General features: G+C 28.6%; 1 protein-coding gene and 1 long non-coding RNA gene across 7 annotated transcripts in view; one reads left to right on the top strand and one right to left on the bottom strand.

Annotated features, from left to right (window-relative positions):
* LOC127287364 (NAD(+) hydrolase sarm1) overlaps positions 1 to 16,472 on the top strand; it is a 65,094-nt gene that overhangs the window by 26,826 nt on the left and 21,796 nt on the right. The window contains exons 1-2 of one of the 6 annotated variants that reach the window (XM_051314248.1): positions 13,156 to 13,314; positions 14,599 to 14,794. The exons of the other annotated variants lie outside the window; for them this stretch is intronic. Coding sequence (XP_051170205.1) covers positions 14,699 to 14,794 — 96 coding nt within the window. The 5' untranslated portion in view covers positions 13,156 to 13,314; positions 14,599 to 14,698. Of the gene's footprint in view, positions 1 to 13,155; positions 13,315 to 14,598; positions 14,795 to 16,472 lie in introns of those variants that run through there. 6 annotated transcript variants of the gene reach the window in all.
* The window catches only part of LOC127287367 (uncharacterized), a 66,275-nt gene that overhangs the window by 32,642 nt on the left and 17,161 nt on the right, over positions 1 to 16,472 (bottom strand). The window contains exon 2 of the long non-coding RNA XR_007843871.1: positions 3,559 to 3,617. This is a non-coding gene — a long non-coding RNA (uncharacterized LOC127287367). The remainder of the gene's footprint in view (positions 1 to 3,558; positions 3,618 to 16,472) is intronic.

The following is a 16,472-nucleotide window of genomic DNA, read 5'->3' as shown; positions in this document are numbered from 1 at the left end:
TATATAATATATATATACAACATTGAACTCTTGCGATAGAATTCAAGTTGAAAATTTTTTACTATATTAAATCGAGTTTTAGTAATAAATTATTATTTATTATACGACATGCTATTAAAATAAATGAGCAATAAATAAAATTTAAATCACAATTGACGTCGAATATATATATATATATATACAAAAAATTAAAAGGCATTAAAATAAGCTGCAACACGCTTATTATTTTAATCCAATTTTGCTTATTTTAATACCAAAATCGATTAAAATAAGCAAAATTGGATTAAAATAATAACTTATTTTAATGCCTTTTAATTTTCTGTGTATATAAGAATATGACATTAAAATATACACAAATTTTAAATCATGAAAAAGTAACTAAGAACGTTTTTTTCTAATTTATATAGAAAATTACAAATTGACATTAAAAAAAAAACAGAGAGAAAATTCTGTAACAATAAAACGGAAATTTTATAATTAACATTGTTATCTTCCCATTAACGTATAATGTCACATATATATTGAAATACTTGAAAAAAAAAGAAATTCGTCTTTTTGTCTAATTATGCACTTTAATTTTATCAATCGAGTAAGAAACGTACGTTTATGTCTTTATAAAAAAAGAAACAGCACGTGCCGATGACAAGTCAAGTATATAGTACAGTTATAGTGTAAGTTCCATTCATTTATTTAGTTGGTTCATTGAAACATTTATTTCTCTCGTGTGCGCGTGTAATAATTACCAACATCTATATAAAGTCATGTCCCTCAATTGTCTCTGGGTGCAAAACTAATTAAAAGTATCCGGTTCGTTACATATATTTTCGCGCGGTTCATTAGCAACAATTTTCTCTCTTTCATAAGAGACCATCTTTTTTTTTTTCCCCCCGTAAAAACAAAATAACATTATTTAACATTTTTTTAAAAACCTTTTTTTTTAGGGTTTCGTGGCTCAGGCCCGAAAGCCTTATAGTCCCTCACAGCACCAGATATCCTAGGATATTCCAAAAACATCCCTTGGATATCCTAGGGATACCCCAGGGATATCCTAAGGATACTTTAAGGTTATCCAAAGAAGCGGCGGTTAGGATATCCTGTGGTTATCCTTAGAACGTCCTAAGGATATCCCTGGAATAATTAGGGATGTCCTTAGGACGTCCTAAGGATATCCACAGTATGTCTATATTATCTTAAGGGTTAGAATATCCTTGAGTCGTTCTAAAAATGTCCCTAAGGTATCCATAAAACGACCCTAACATACAAATTAATTAAATAAAAATGGAAAACATATTTTTTGGATGTATTTATAATGCATTTCCAAGATATCTAAAATGATTTACCTTGTCTACAAGAATTCAGTGACGTCACCGGGAGGGAATGTAACTTTCCCTCCCGCTCGTCGGAAAAGACATACTTTTCTCCCGCTACACAGGTAAGAAATGGTGTACTTTCGGTGCGTGTGTGAGAACAAAAATTTTCATATATCCCCACGATATCACTAGGATATCCCTGGAATATTCCAGGGATATCCCTAGAATATCATCAGGATATCCCAGAATATCCTCAGTATATCCCCAGGATATCCCAAAAATATCCTACGTAACGGCGGTTTGGATGTTCTGAGGATATCCTCAGGATATCCTATGGAAGTTTTCAGGATATCCTACATTAGTTCTGAGGATATCCTTTTGTTGTGAGGGGTTTTGCTTTGGCGTCCGTCCGTCCGTCCGTCGTACACTCATATGGTTGCCATAGCAAGCGTTTCCATAGCAACTGTTTCCATAGCAACCGTTACTATAGCAGCTGTTACCATGACAACCGTTATAATAGCAAACATTACGATAGTTGTAAGCGTTACCATTGCAGGCCACGAAACCCTGCAATGGTATTTAAATCAAAAATTTTTGTATTTAAAATATAGTTAAATTGACTCAAAATTTATTTGCTTCAAGTAAATATTTATTTGATAGTAAAGTTACCAATTTTGTTTTTTTTACAGTGCGTTTCAGGAGTGACAACTTAATATCAATGACTTTCTGACCCGTGTAAACAATGCAAAATTAAGTTAAATTCCCCAACGAAGAAGATATATATATATAAAAGAAAAAAAGAGAGAGAAAGATAAATGAAAAAAAAATAACTTGTCTCCCAACTCTCTGCAATTTAGTACGGGTTACATTATTTAATACATTGGCTTGATTGTTTCAATGAGCCCCTATATATTTTCTTCTTGACTTTCTTTAGAGCTCGAGAGAAAGATGGAAATTATTTCTTTAGAGAATAAACAATACAAAATTTAAAGTGAGAAAGAGATGAAGCAAAACCTCCCACGTAGAATGTAAATATATTATGTCCGAAAAGGTCATACACTGAAGAAAAAAAAAAAATTTATTTGATTCAAATACTCGATTACTTGACTATTATCAAATGAATATTTACTTCAATCAAATAATTTTTTTTTTCATTGTACAAAGTAAAGTATAAATGAATTTTGATTCTTTTTTTTTTTCAAAAAATAAATTTTACGTTTTCAACTTGAGGGAAGTTTGAATTTCACAAAAGAAAAGGAAAAATCACTAATTGACTAATGATATAATAATAAAAGTAAAAGATAATAATTTTCTGTCAATGTATGACATTGCCCTAATCTACTTGCACTCTTAGATTATCGTATATCTTTTCCTTGAAAACAATTTTTCTACTCAGCAATAATTTATATGTTGGATTTGTCTGCTCTCATTATTCTCAAACTTTGTGTAGATAATTTTTCAAATTAATTAAAAACACTGAAAAAAAATTCTAGTTATAGAATAACCAGAATTCTGGTTAGGGTATATTTAACATTTTGATTCTGGTTAGGTTAACCAGAATTCTGGTTATTTTAACGAGAATTCTAGTTAATTCAACTAGAATTCTGGTTAACACAACTAGAAAGTAATGTTCAATATAGCCTAACCAGAATTTTTTTTTCAGTGAAAAAAAAAAATTATTTAAACTAAATTTAAATATGAAATTTCCAAATTTTGAAAAAAAAAATTTTTTTTGAATATACTAATGATAAAAGTGTTACTATAATATTTTATTGTAACAAATTTGTGTATCTACTTTTTAATATATGAATATATATATATATATATATAATTTTTTAAATAATTTTATGATGTCGCGAGGGACGCGAAATATTTTCGATAGTGCGCAACTACTGTGCTTTTTATATCGCAATTCAAGGTGAAGGCATCGGAGATAATAAAAATAAATGGCGATTAGCCATGGCATGGATGCAATAGCAATTAGTCACGCGTCACGGTATTACGGCATATCTTTCGCGGTCTTTGAATTCAAAAAATGCACTTCTCGACTCTTCTTCTTTCATTTATAATCTCCATTTCTCATCATTTCGATGTTTTCTACATTATTAATATTATTATTTATTTATTTATTTTTAATCGAAATTGTAGGAAATTTGTCAAAAATAAATAATCTATTTTATATGATATAGGACCAAATTTTAAAGAGGATCCAATTATTGTTTATAATTTATATCATTAAAAAACTAACCTTTTGTAAATCGCTTCACTTTTTCCTATATGTCCTCATTTGTGTCGGCATAGTAGCATCTGAAACAAAAAGAATAATGTATAAATTAAAAATGATTTTTTTTTATAAAATTCATTCACATTATTTTTTATACAAAGATTTGAAAATTTATTTTCAAGAAAAGAAACTTCTATCAAGTTTCAAAAATTAAGAATTTTTGCTAAGGTAAAGTTTACTACCATATGGTAACTGTTACCATGGAACCGCTGTCATAGCAACGGTTGCTCTAGAAATCAACTATTGTCATAGTAACTATTACCATAGTAACTGTTGCCATAGTAAATATTGCCTTAATATCTGTTGACATAGTAACTTAATTTTGCCATAGTAACTTTTGCCAAAGTAACTATTGCCAAAGTAACTAACTTTTGCCATAGTAACTGTTGCCATAGTAACAAGTTTCATAGTAACTGTTGCCCTAGTAACTTTTTCCATAGTAACTATTGCCATAATAAGTAACTGTTGCTACAGTAACAATTGTCATAGTAACTGTTGCCCTAGTAACTGTCGCCCTAGTAACTTTTTCTGTAGTAACTATTGTCATAGTAACTAACTTTTTCCATAGTAACTTTTGCCATAGTAACTTTTGCGATAATAACTGTTGCCATAGTAACTATTGCCATAGTAACTTTTGCCAAAGTAACTGTTGCCATAGTAACTATTGTCATAGTAACTAACTTTTTCCATAATAACTATTGCCACAGTAACTTTTGCCAAAGTAACTATTGCCATAGTAACTAACTTTTTCCATAGTAACTATTGCCATAATAAGTAACTGTTGCTATAGTAACAATTGTCATAGTAACTGTTGCCCTAGTAACTGTCGCCCTAGTAACTTTTTCTGTAGTAACTATTGTCATAGTAACTAACTTTTTCCATAGTAACTTTTGCCATAGTAACTTTTGCGATAATAACTGTTGCCATAGTAACTATTGCCATAGTAACTTTTGCCAAAGTAACTGTTGCCATAGTAACTATTGCCATAGTAACTTTTGCCAAAGTAACTGTTGCCATAGTAACTTTTGTCATAGTAACTAACTTTTTCCATAATAACTATTGCCACAGTAACTATTGCCATAGTAACTAACTTTTTCCATAGTAACTTTTTCCATAGTAACTTTTGCCATAGTAACTATTGCCATGGAAACGGTTGCATGTACGACGGACGGACGGACGGACGGACGGACGGACGTCAAATCGAAACTATAAGGCTTTCGGGCCTGAACCACGAAACACCTAAAAAAAAAACTTGCAAATCTTCTCTGAACTTGGAAATGTTTCAAACATATATATTTGTTATAATGTAAAGAATAAACTTTGAGAATTTAATATCCCATTTGAATAATATCGCAGTGTTTATAAAAAAAAAAAAAAAAAAAAAAAAACACTACACTTCTGTAAAAAAAAAACGATAAGACTCTTTTTGCATGAATTTCTTAATTTAATACCGAATCGTTAATTAATTTTTATAATTCTAGATAAAACTTGAAAAGATAATAATTAATTTAAACGAATATTGTATCATTATAAATTCCAGTTGCACAAGACTTTCTCATAAAAAAAACAAAGTATTTCTTTTTTTTTATCCTTACAGCAGGTTTTTACTTTCTAATTAATTCAAACGAATTCAATATTATGTTGCTTTACAAAAATATAAAAAAAAATTATTTTTTTTTTTCTTTATAAGAATAGAAAGTTATATTCTAACAAGTTTGTTGATATTATAAAAAATTTCATAGGTGTGAAAATTATAACTGATTATTAAAAATTTTTTGAAACAAAATTTTAAGCATCTTTTAAATTTTAGATTTTGCAATAATTCTTTCTTTTTTTTATGACTTAAGGGGACCACACGCGCAGTTTTAACATATAGTGATATATAAAAAAAATTTTAATTATTTTTTAATTTTAATATAATATACAAAAAGAAAAATGTCCACATTGCAAATTTGAATTGAGGCCAAATTATTTGCAACGTCGTCGCGTCCTGCAAAGACAGAGTTGTATAAAGAGATTATTTCTTTCTTTCAAAAGAAAAAAAAAAAAAAAAAAAAAAACCCCCGTAAATACCAATTTGTCGATTAATAAATAAAGAAAAATAACTGTATTGGAAAATTCTTTTTTTAATTTTTGTTTTCGAATATATAAAATACCAATACTTGAAATGTTAGACTTGGGCCTTTTGCTAAAAAAAAAAAAAATCGAGAGCAAGCAAACTTGTACCTGTTTATGCAAAGTGTAAATCTTGTTTCTGGTGAATTTTTTTCGAAAAAAAAATTTTTTTTACCCTTTTAGTATCTTGTGGATTTTATTGGACCGCAAAACAGCAAAATGAGAGGCGACCTCAAGGCGCCTTTGGCGATTAGCGACACCCACGTGTCTTGCCGCTGAACTTTTCCTTCTTTATTTTTATTCACCATATTACAGTATAATTAACCAATCATTTCGCGTATTGGTAATAACGGATAAAAAGTGTCAATAATTGTATTGTAATATAAAAAAATGTCAATAGTCACTTTAATAAAAAAAAAAAAAAAAAAAATTTTTTTTTAATTTCGCGCCATTATCTAATAGTTTGATGTTACAATGTTGGCACTTGTACCTGTTGTTAATTCACACGATTCCTAACCTAAAAAGTTTTGGCTGTAATTAATTCATGTGAATTATTTTACTTTTTATTGTATTTATTTCTTTTGCTCTGCATAATCAAAATTTTTAATAACTATATTGTATATATATATATATATGTAAGAATCGTTACTGTGTCGCAACTATGAAAACATTGCACAAGTCATCAACCTCAAAAGTACCTCTTATGCCAAATTGTTTGGTCAGTATTCTCGAATATGATTCAACACTAATAAATGTTTAAATATAAAAAAAAACTATACTCTCTAAATCTGAATTAGTAAAAATGTTTACTAATTTAAATTAATGACTCACTTTTTGCTTCTGAATTAGTAAAATTTTACTAATTATTAGTAACTTTTAATAACAATTATCAAAATTTACACTCTAAATTTGAATCAGTGAAATTTTCACTGATTCAGATAGAGAGTGTAACTAATTCTAAAGCAAAAAATGAGTCACTAATTTAAATTAGTAAACATTTTTAATAATTCAAACTTAGAGAGTATTGAAATCACAGAAAATTAAAAGGCATTAAAATAAGCTGTAACGCTTATTATTTTAATCCAATTTTGCTTATTTTAATCCCTTTTGGTACTAAAATAAGCAAAATTGGATTAAAATAATAAGCGTTGCAACTTATTTTAATGCCTTTTAATTTTCTGTGTTTCAATTTCATGTGATCCAAATTTTTTTTTTTTTTTTTTTTTGAACAAAATTACTTATTTATATAATATAAATGAATATGATAAAAAAAATATATGTTATGATACAAAAAATATTGCAAAATAACAAGTGAAAGTTAATGTACGTGACTCAATATTTATAAGCTAAAAACTTATGTAATGGACGATTTATAATCGCGACCCTCTTATCAGTAAAGAGTCTTCTGATAAAAATATAAATTTTTTTTTTTTTTTTTTTGCGCATAGTATTCAACCCTTATAAATTATCGTACACGAAATTAACAAACGTGCGCAGATTAGATATAGAATCAGGAAAAAAAAATTCCTCTTCACAATTTATTACTTTTATATATATACCTATATTATATTGAAGGATAAAAATGCAGTTTGTAACAAATTTTTAACTTATCGCGTAAGAACATTATTTTTGTCTAATCAAATATCCTGTTGAGACACTTATATTGCATGAAGATGCGTGCAACAAATTTTATTACTTTTTCAACTTGACACATTAATATATTTATGTCTATAGATTGTGATTTTAGTTTCTTTTTCAGATTTTACATGAAATTTACTTGTATTTCTTTTTTATACCTACGTACTTGTTGAGATAAAAATAAATATAAAAAATATGAGAGAAGCAGGCGCATTCAGCCTCCATTGCAGGGTTTCGTGAACTGTTGAGGTTATGTTTACTACCGCATGGTAACGGTTTGCCATAGTAATGATTGCTATGGAAACAGTTGTTATAGAAATGATTGTTATGGAAACGTTGCTATGGAAACGGTTCCTATGGTAACCGCTGTCATAGCAACGGTTGCTCTAGAAATCAACTATTGTCATAGTAACTTTTACCATAGTAACTATTGCCATAGTAACTAACTTTTGCCATAGTAACGATTGTCATAGTAACTGTTGCCCTAGTAACTTTTTCCCTAGAAACTATTGCCATAATAAGTAACTGTTGCCATAGTAAATTTTTCCATAGTAACTATTGTCATAGTAACTAACCCCAATGGGAAAAATACCATTGGCGTATTAATGGCCCAATAATGGGAGCCAGGGATGTCAATATAATTCCAATAATGGCACCCAATAATGGACCATTATTGGTAAAGTCATGGGCTGTCCACGCCGATGCCAATGATTGGCAACCATCATTGGCAAATTATTGGCAACCAATAATTAGCCAATATTAAAAATTTTAATAATAATTTAAAAAATCAATAATTTAAAAAAAAATTTATATTTTTATTATTTTTTAATAGTTATTATTATTATTATTTTATTTTTAATAATTAAATTAAAATAAAAAAATGGTCATCAAAGTATTAGTGAAACTATTTCTTCCAAAAAAGAGTTTGTCTCAAATCCAATTAATAGAAGAGACATCGGGCAGAAAAAAATTTCGACGAGAAAAAAATTTTAGATCACTGCTTATATACCAATCAAGTGGCATCTCAACTGCGAGAAACAGTGATGTTCGCCCTCCCTTTGCGGCATAGAGTGAACTAAAGTCCAGAACTGAGCCATCAGCGCAGCGCGGGAACATTTGAAAAATTTGATTTTATTAGATATTTTATTTTATTTTAAATATGACAAATAATTAACTTAATAAATAATTAATGTCATTAATAATTATTAATAACATAATGTCATACTTAATAATTCGTTAATTATTATAAAATAAAATATCTAATAAAATCAAATTTTTCAAATGTTCCCGCGCTGCGCTGATGGCTCAGTTCTGGACTTTAGTTCACTCTATGCCGCAAAGGGAGGGCGAACATCACTGTTTCTCGCAGTTGAGATGCCACTTGATTGGTATATAAGCAGTGATCTAAAATTTTTTTCTCGTCGAAATTTTTTTCTGCCCGATGTCTCTTCTATTAATTGGATTTGAGACAAACTCTTTTTTGGAAGAAATAGTTTCACTAATACTTTGATGACCATTTTTTTATTTTAATTTAATTATTAAAAATAAAATAATAATAATAATAACTATTAAAAAATAATAAAAATATAAATTTTTTTTTAAATTATTGATTTTTTAAATTATTATTAAAATTTTTAATATTGGCTAATTATTGGTTGCCAATAATTTGCCAATGATGGTTGCCAATCATTGGCATCGGCGTGGACAGCCCATGACTTTACCAATAATGGTCCATTATAGGGTGCCAATGGTATTTTCATTGGCTCCCATCATTGGGCCATTAATACGCCAATGGTTACTCGTGGCAGTTTCCCATTGGGACTTTTTCCATAGTAACTGCTGCCATAGTAACTTTTGCCAAAGTAACTATTGCCATAGTAACTAACTTTTGCCATAGTAACTGTTGCCATAGTAACGATTGTCATAGAAACTGCTGCCCTAAAATTGCATATCCTATTCTCGAAAGGAAATAAAATTCAAGGTCATACCTAATTGTTCTTGGTATGATAACGTATTTATTGGAAGACAAGCGTAACATGTGATATCATATATAGAAAGTCGAGAGACGGCCTTGCGTTTCCTGTCTGCGTGAATCACCTCTTCTTTTATAGTTCATTCAAATATTCATTCATCGACATTTTCTAACGTGTGATAATGTCATTTTAATCAAGAAACGATTTTTTTAAATTATCTTTTTTTTAAATCATATATATATAGAAAATACTTTTATATAGTCTTTTCTCTTATCGTATATATATATATAATTAATACGATCAATGAGTTTCGAAGAAAAAAAAAATTAAGATAAAAGAACATTTTCCCTATATGAAAAATGAGGTAACATCTAATTTTTATTAGTAATACGCATGTAAATTCAACTAATTTGCAAAAGAGATACTACATATATGTATAAATATATGAGAAATGAGGAAGGCGGAGTTAAGAAAAGGTGAATCATTCGCGTTGAATTCTTTTATATTTTTTTTCTCACGCCCATCGCAACTCTTTAGTGCGCCATTCAAGTGACTCATCAGAAAAAAAAATGCATCTTATATTCACCTGCATTTTGAGATTACTATTTTGTCTGCACTTTTCATTACCAAAATGCATTGCGCACAGTATTGCACGACAGTTAACTCTGTTTCGTATTCAAACGTTGATTTAAAAGAAAAAAAGTACATATAGAAAATGTTTTGCAGCAATATACATCACTGGAATTTTAAATTTACTTTTATGAAAAATTTAGGTCACACGGAAAAAACGTATCACGGTTATTTTTTCGATTTTTTTTTTAAGTCTTCGCAAAAAGCTATTATTCCAATAATTTATAAAAATTATTTTCATAATTTTTGTGGATAAACTAATTTTTTTTTTCACTTTGAACGCTCTATTAAATAAAAAGTATGATAAAAATTTTATCACCGTCCTCATTATATTTTATATAATATGAAATAGTGACACATCGTTTAAAGTTCGAAGTTTCATTAAAAAATATAAAAGTCGGTTAGTTTGTATACATCACAATTAAACTGTATATATAATTAACTGTAAATTTTTAGAAATTTGTTTTTCATATAAGCCGACAGAAATAGAAAAATCTGAATCTAATGATAAATTTAATGATTAGCTATGACTGTTTACTATATAATTCGAGGAAAGCCTATACATATGCACGATATTGATAACAAATGTAATATGATTCATTCGACAATATTGTGTAACAAAGCCTATAGAAACTATTACAGCATATTATCTTGGTACAAAAGATATTATTGTTAATATCTATACCTACGTCAATATAAAAAAAGCTGCAAAACTAATACTAAAATTTTAATTAATAATCAATATTTGTAATAATTCATAGAAAAAAAAATTAGTAAGAGAAACTAGAGTTTCCTGTCTTTTAAAATTCAGGTTAGAAATCTTCTTCTATTATATTAAGTTAACAAATTTCCAAAAGCGACACCGACACCGCGACCTCGACACCGTCCTTGGAAAATCTATTTTCACTTATTTTCAAATAAATCAAAATACTTTGCCATATGCTTTTAGAAAATCTAATGCCATAGTAACTAATGCCATAGTAACTAATGCCATAGTAACTAATGCCATAGTAACTAATGCCATAGTAACTAATGCCATAGTAACTAATGCCATAGTAACTAATGCCATAGTAACTAATGCCATAGTAACTAATGCCATAGTAACTAATGCCATAGTAACTAATGCCATAGTAACTAATGCCATAGTAACTAATGCCATAGTAACTAATGCCATAGTAACTAATGCCATAGTAACTAATGCCATAGTAACTAATGCCATAGTAACTAATGCCATAGTAACTAATGCCATAGTAACTAATGCCATAGTAACTAATGCCATAGTAACTAATGCCATAGTAACTAATGCCATAGTAACTAATGCCATAGTAACTAATGCCATAGTAACTAATGCCATAGTAACTAATGCCATAGTAACTAATGCCATAGTAACTAATGCCATAGTAACTAATGCCATAGTAACTAATGCCATAGTAACTAATGCCATAGTAACTAATGCCATAGTAACTAATGCCATAGTAACTAATGCCATAGTAACTAATGCCATAGTAACTAATGCCATAGTAACTAATGCCATAGTAACTAATGCCATAGTAACTAATGCCATAGTAACTAATGCCATAGTAACTAATGCCATAGTAACTAATGCCATAGTAACTAATGCCATAGTAACTAATGCCATAGTAACTAATGCCATAGTAACTAATGCCATAGTAACTAATGCCATAGTAACTAATGCCATAGTAACTAATGCCATAGTAACTAATGCCATAGTAACTAATGCCATAGTAACTAATGCCATAGTAACTAACTGTTTCCATAATAATGTTGTCATAGGAACTGTTGTCATAATAAGGGTGGCCATAGTAACTGTTGCCATTATAACGGTTGCCATTATAACGGTTGCCATTATAACGGTTGCCATTATAACGGTTGCCATTGTAACGGTTGTCATAGTAACGGTTTCTATGATAACGGCTGCTATGGAAACATTGCTATGATAATGGTTGGTATAGAAACTGTTACTATGATAATGGTTGCTATGGAAACGTTGCTATTGTTATAGAAACGGCTGCTATGGAAACATTGCTATTGGAACGGTTGGGCAACTGTATACGAATGTACAACAGACGGACGCCAAAGTGAACCTATAAGGCTTTGCGAGCCTTGGCCACAAAACCCTATAAATTTTATCTTTTGGAGAAATTGTAAATATTTGAAATCTAACCTCTTAGAAAAGTAAATTGTTGAAGAACAAAAAAGTTGAGTAGGAAATTTCTTGTTAACACACACGAGACATTAAAACTGAAAATAAATTTCTGTTACGCTAATAAAACCATATGAAATTCCACGAAGTATGGTGAGTCATTATATTACTCGCTCCAGACAAATCGTAATCGACGAACCTCTCTCTCTCTCTCATTCTTTTTCAAGTCAAGTTCAGGGTTTTTTTACCATTAGGTTTATTTTTATTGCATTTAAATCATACATATTTATATAATACCAGTGATTGTTTTACACTTTTTGTTCCATTTAATTTTTAGTATATTTATAACGTGATTTTTCTCAATGAACCTGTCATTGACAAGTTTTACTGATCCAATGACTCGAGAGTAGGGACATAATACTCAATGAGTAAGCGCAATCTGTGACTTCATATGGTGAATTCTCTTGAAGGACACATCCGTTACTGATTTGGTTTTCGTGGAATATTGTTTCCTATATATTTTGAGATGATATAATCCTCTGTTTGTCATAATCAACTTTCGTTAATTTCTATTTAGTGTCTATATAAACCACCTCCCACATATCTTACTCGAATATCTATGTTTTGACTTTATTCGCGACAAATTACAATTGGAGATTACAAAAAATATATATATATATATATATATATATATATATTAAACTCCACCTTCTCACAGAAAGTAAGATTTTCATTCGCAACAGTTTCTATAACAATAGTTTTCTACTATCAATTTTTGATAATTATTATTGAGAGGAATTCCAAAATTTGTAATAGCGATGAATCATGTCATTGATATGTGGAATGTGTATATAGTTTTTTTTTTTTTTACGTTGCATCCGCACCCTTCTCACGCACCTTCCACCTTCCTTCTTCTCTCTTTTTGTGACTGTAACGCTATATTCCACCTCCATATACTGAATATTCCAGCTGATTCGACCACCTCCTCTTTTGAAATAACATAAAACGTTTGTAACGCCGGTGTTTCTCTCCTCCGGCAGTACATGTGTCGACCGTCATTCATGTCGGATTATTATATATACCCGTACACGCGAGTATGCTCCATTACGATAACTGTTCATTTCTTCTTTCGCGTCGCGCACAATTTTATTTATTTATTTTTTAAATTGTAATTTTAATCCACGTGTGTTAAAGTGATTTGTAAATTTCAATCAATAATTTCCCAAAATTATTATTATTATTATTATTATTATTTGCTTTTTGGTTAAAAATATTTACTATTTTTTTATTTCAGAACAGTTGAAAAAAAATATATTATTTTTTAAATTAGTTTCAATTGTTAGAATGTGAAAAATGTTTCTTTGAGATATATTAAATTATATTGCAAACGGTGTTATATATGCACGGAAAAAAAAGAAAAAGTAATTTTTACTACTTTTGGAGTAAAACGGGGAACTGTCCGAAGTTTCTGCGCATCTCAGTCAAAAATAGTAAAATTTACTCCAGAACTAGTAAAAATTACTAAGGAAACAGTAAAATTTTTCTACACAAATAATAGTCAATTTTACTATTTTTGGAATAAAAGTTACCAGTGATGCGAAGTAACTTTGGACAGTTCCCGTTTTACTCTGAAAGTAGTAAAAATTACTTTTTCTTTTTTTCCGTGTGGGAATTTAAAAAAAAAAAAAAAAGAAAATTATTGCACGTGCATTCTCGAGAAGAAGCAAAAGCTTCTGCAATATACGTGACATCCGTATGAAAGGAGCGCACTTTCAACTTCCATTTTCGAACATTTTTCACATTACGGATTTTATTATTTTATTACATAAAAAAGTTATATCAATTTCTTTTTTTTTATAATTATTGATTTTAACACTATAATATACCGTAGAAATATAAAAACACAGTTTTAAGATTAATGGAAAATCAAAAAAGAATAATAAAAAAATCATTGTTCTTAAGAATATATATATATATATATATCGATCTGCAAAATTGATAAACGATGATAATATATAGAATTCGAGGAAATTGTATTTCATTTAATAATTTCAGCTGTACAAAGTTCTCTCTCCAATGTTAAAACGCGACGACTTACTCATATTGTAAATAATGAAATCCTCTGATTACAAACCAACATATTTTTTATTCACAAAAGTGTTAATCTTCACTTCTATTATCGAGAAAAACGTGCACTGATAGTTCTAAAAAGTCTTTTTTGTTTTTTCTCATTTTAAATATAATTATAATAAATGTCAAAATTTTCACTTATATTTTTTTTCAACTGTTTTTCAAAAATTTCATTTCCATCTTTTCAAAATTTCTTCAATTTTATTTAAATAGAAATTAAAAGAAATTTTTTTATAATGAGTTTGTTGATTAATGTACAGAAAGCAAATAATAAAAATTTATTTTTTTTTATGTGTTTTAATTTCATTTTAAAGACATTTTTAAAGTAAAGATTGCGTTTATCACGGTTTTTAGATTCATCGAATTGTTTTTCTTTTTTTTTAATACAATTAACAAGTGTTTAGTGATGATAATTTTTGGATGAACATTACCAAAAATTTCATAGTGTTTATGAATGAGTGTTGATAGAGGACTAAACATGCTGCACAAGCATGGAAATCAAAAAATTACTAGTACTTTGTACAAAGGAAGAGAAACTGTTTTAAATCCTGTAAGTCGATTTATCAAAATCAAAAATTGATTTATTGAAGAAAATAGCAAACTTTTTCAACTTTTTAATGATTTTATATTCATATGTTCAGAGAATGTAAACACTCTCGCCGCAAGAATCCTTCAAGCCAAGTGTAAAGTAATCGAGAGCAAAAGTGAATGGGATGCAAATGCGTATTTAGATTTTTTTTTTTTTTAAATTAAATTATTAAAGAAACAATTAATTTTTGGTATTAAGAAAATCATTTCTTTAAAAAAAAAAAAATGAAGAATCCACATTTTTTGAAAAGAGACTTTTTTAAAATTCATTTTAATAAAATTGTAAATTAAATTAAATGCATTGTAAAATACAATACAAGTTAAAATTTGAGCCACATCAGTGTTGAAAACATATAAAAAGAAGGGAAAGCAAATTTCAATGCCACCATTGGGTCCAGGAAATCTCATTTACTCAGGAAACATAAAGATTTTATCTTAATTTACAGGGTCTTAAAGCATTACAATTACAGCAATGGGCTTAACTTAAAATACCCTTTTATTTGTTTTTCCAGTGTATAACTCACATACGCGAAAGCCGGATTTTAACGATCGAACTTAAATGTAGACATTTTTAGTATCACACATCTTATGTAACTTTTACCTGAACATATATATACATAAAAGAAGAAAACAAAACCTTTCATCTTTCAACAATAAATATATTCATTTTGGTGTAATAAAACGGTAATAGGATAAAAAAAAATCAAAATTTTGATTTTTAATAATTAACATTGTAATTTGAAAAATACATCTTATATCAATACCGTAAATCGAATGTGTAAACCAGTGGCATGTCAAGAGGAGAGCGAGATAAATATAAGAGAAAATTAGAGAGATAAAAAGCGCGCCAGTGAGGCCATGCATAAAACAGTTTACTGATAATCCAGGCATGTGAAGAACGGAACATTGCAATCTTCATGGGCCAATGACCCATGTGTGGGCTAAAAAAAAGGGAAAATATTGATTGCAATTGATTTTTTTTATTATATAAGATCCATCAACGCACGAGCGTTTTTATAACCTTGATAATCATCAAATCATCGCTTATAATGACATTGAGAAATGTCCTTGAGACAATGCAAAAAAAAAACTATAAATGAACTGCACCGAAAACAAATTATAATTGACTTAAAAGTGCAAACTAACTAACAGTTTTAGGTACCGGCCAATTAAATAGCAATAAAGAAAAAAGCATACTCCATTGTTTTATAAACTATTAAAAAGTAAGAATTTTCGAACCAAGCGAAAAAAATATAAACTATAACTATTTCTACTATATCTTTTTTTTGTAAGAAAAAATTTATCTGCAAGAATGAAAATCACTAACAAATACTTCGGGGACAATAAATATGCATTAGATAAATATAGTAGGCGTGAAAATGTAATCAGACACAAAGAGATGTCACAGGAGACATCTCTGAGTGTTACTGTGTGTTATGCACGTGTTTCTATTATATCTATATACTTCTCTCGAAAGAATTTCAATTCTACACCTGGGGACATGGATGCTCTATAAAAAGAATGCAGATTTTTATTTCTTTTCCCTATATATCCTCTAATCTATTTCAATAATTAAATTTTTATCTTTAAATATTTTACAAAATATTATAATAATTATTATTTAATATTTGTAAAAGAAA

This window comes from Leptopilina boulardi, unplaced genomic scaffold, assembly GCF_019393585.1.
Source record: "Leptopilina boulardi isolate dan_hultmark-lab unplaced genomic scaffold, ZJU_Lbou_2.1 LbouV2_368, whole genome shotgun sequence".
Classification (NCBI taxonomy): domain Eukaryota; kingdom Metazoa; phylum Arthropoda; class Insecta; order Hymenoptera; family Figitidae; genus Leptopilina; species Leptopilina boulardi.
This window is presented reverse-complemented; position numbering and strand designations above follow the sequence as displayed.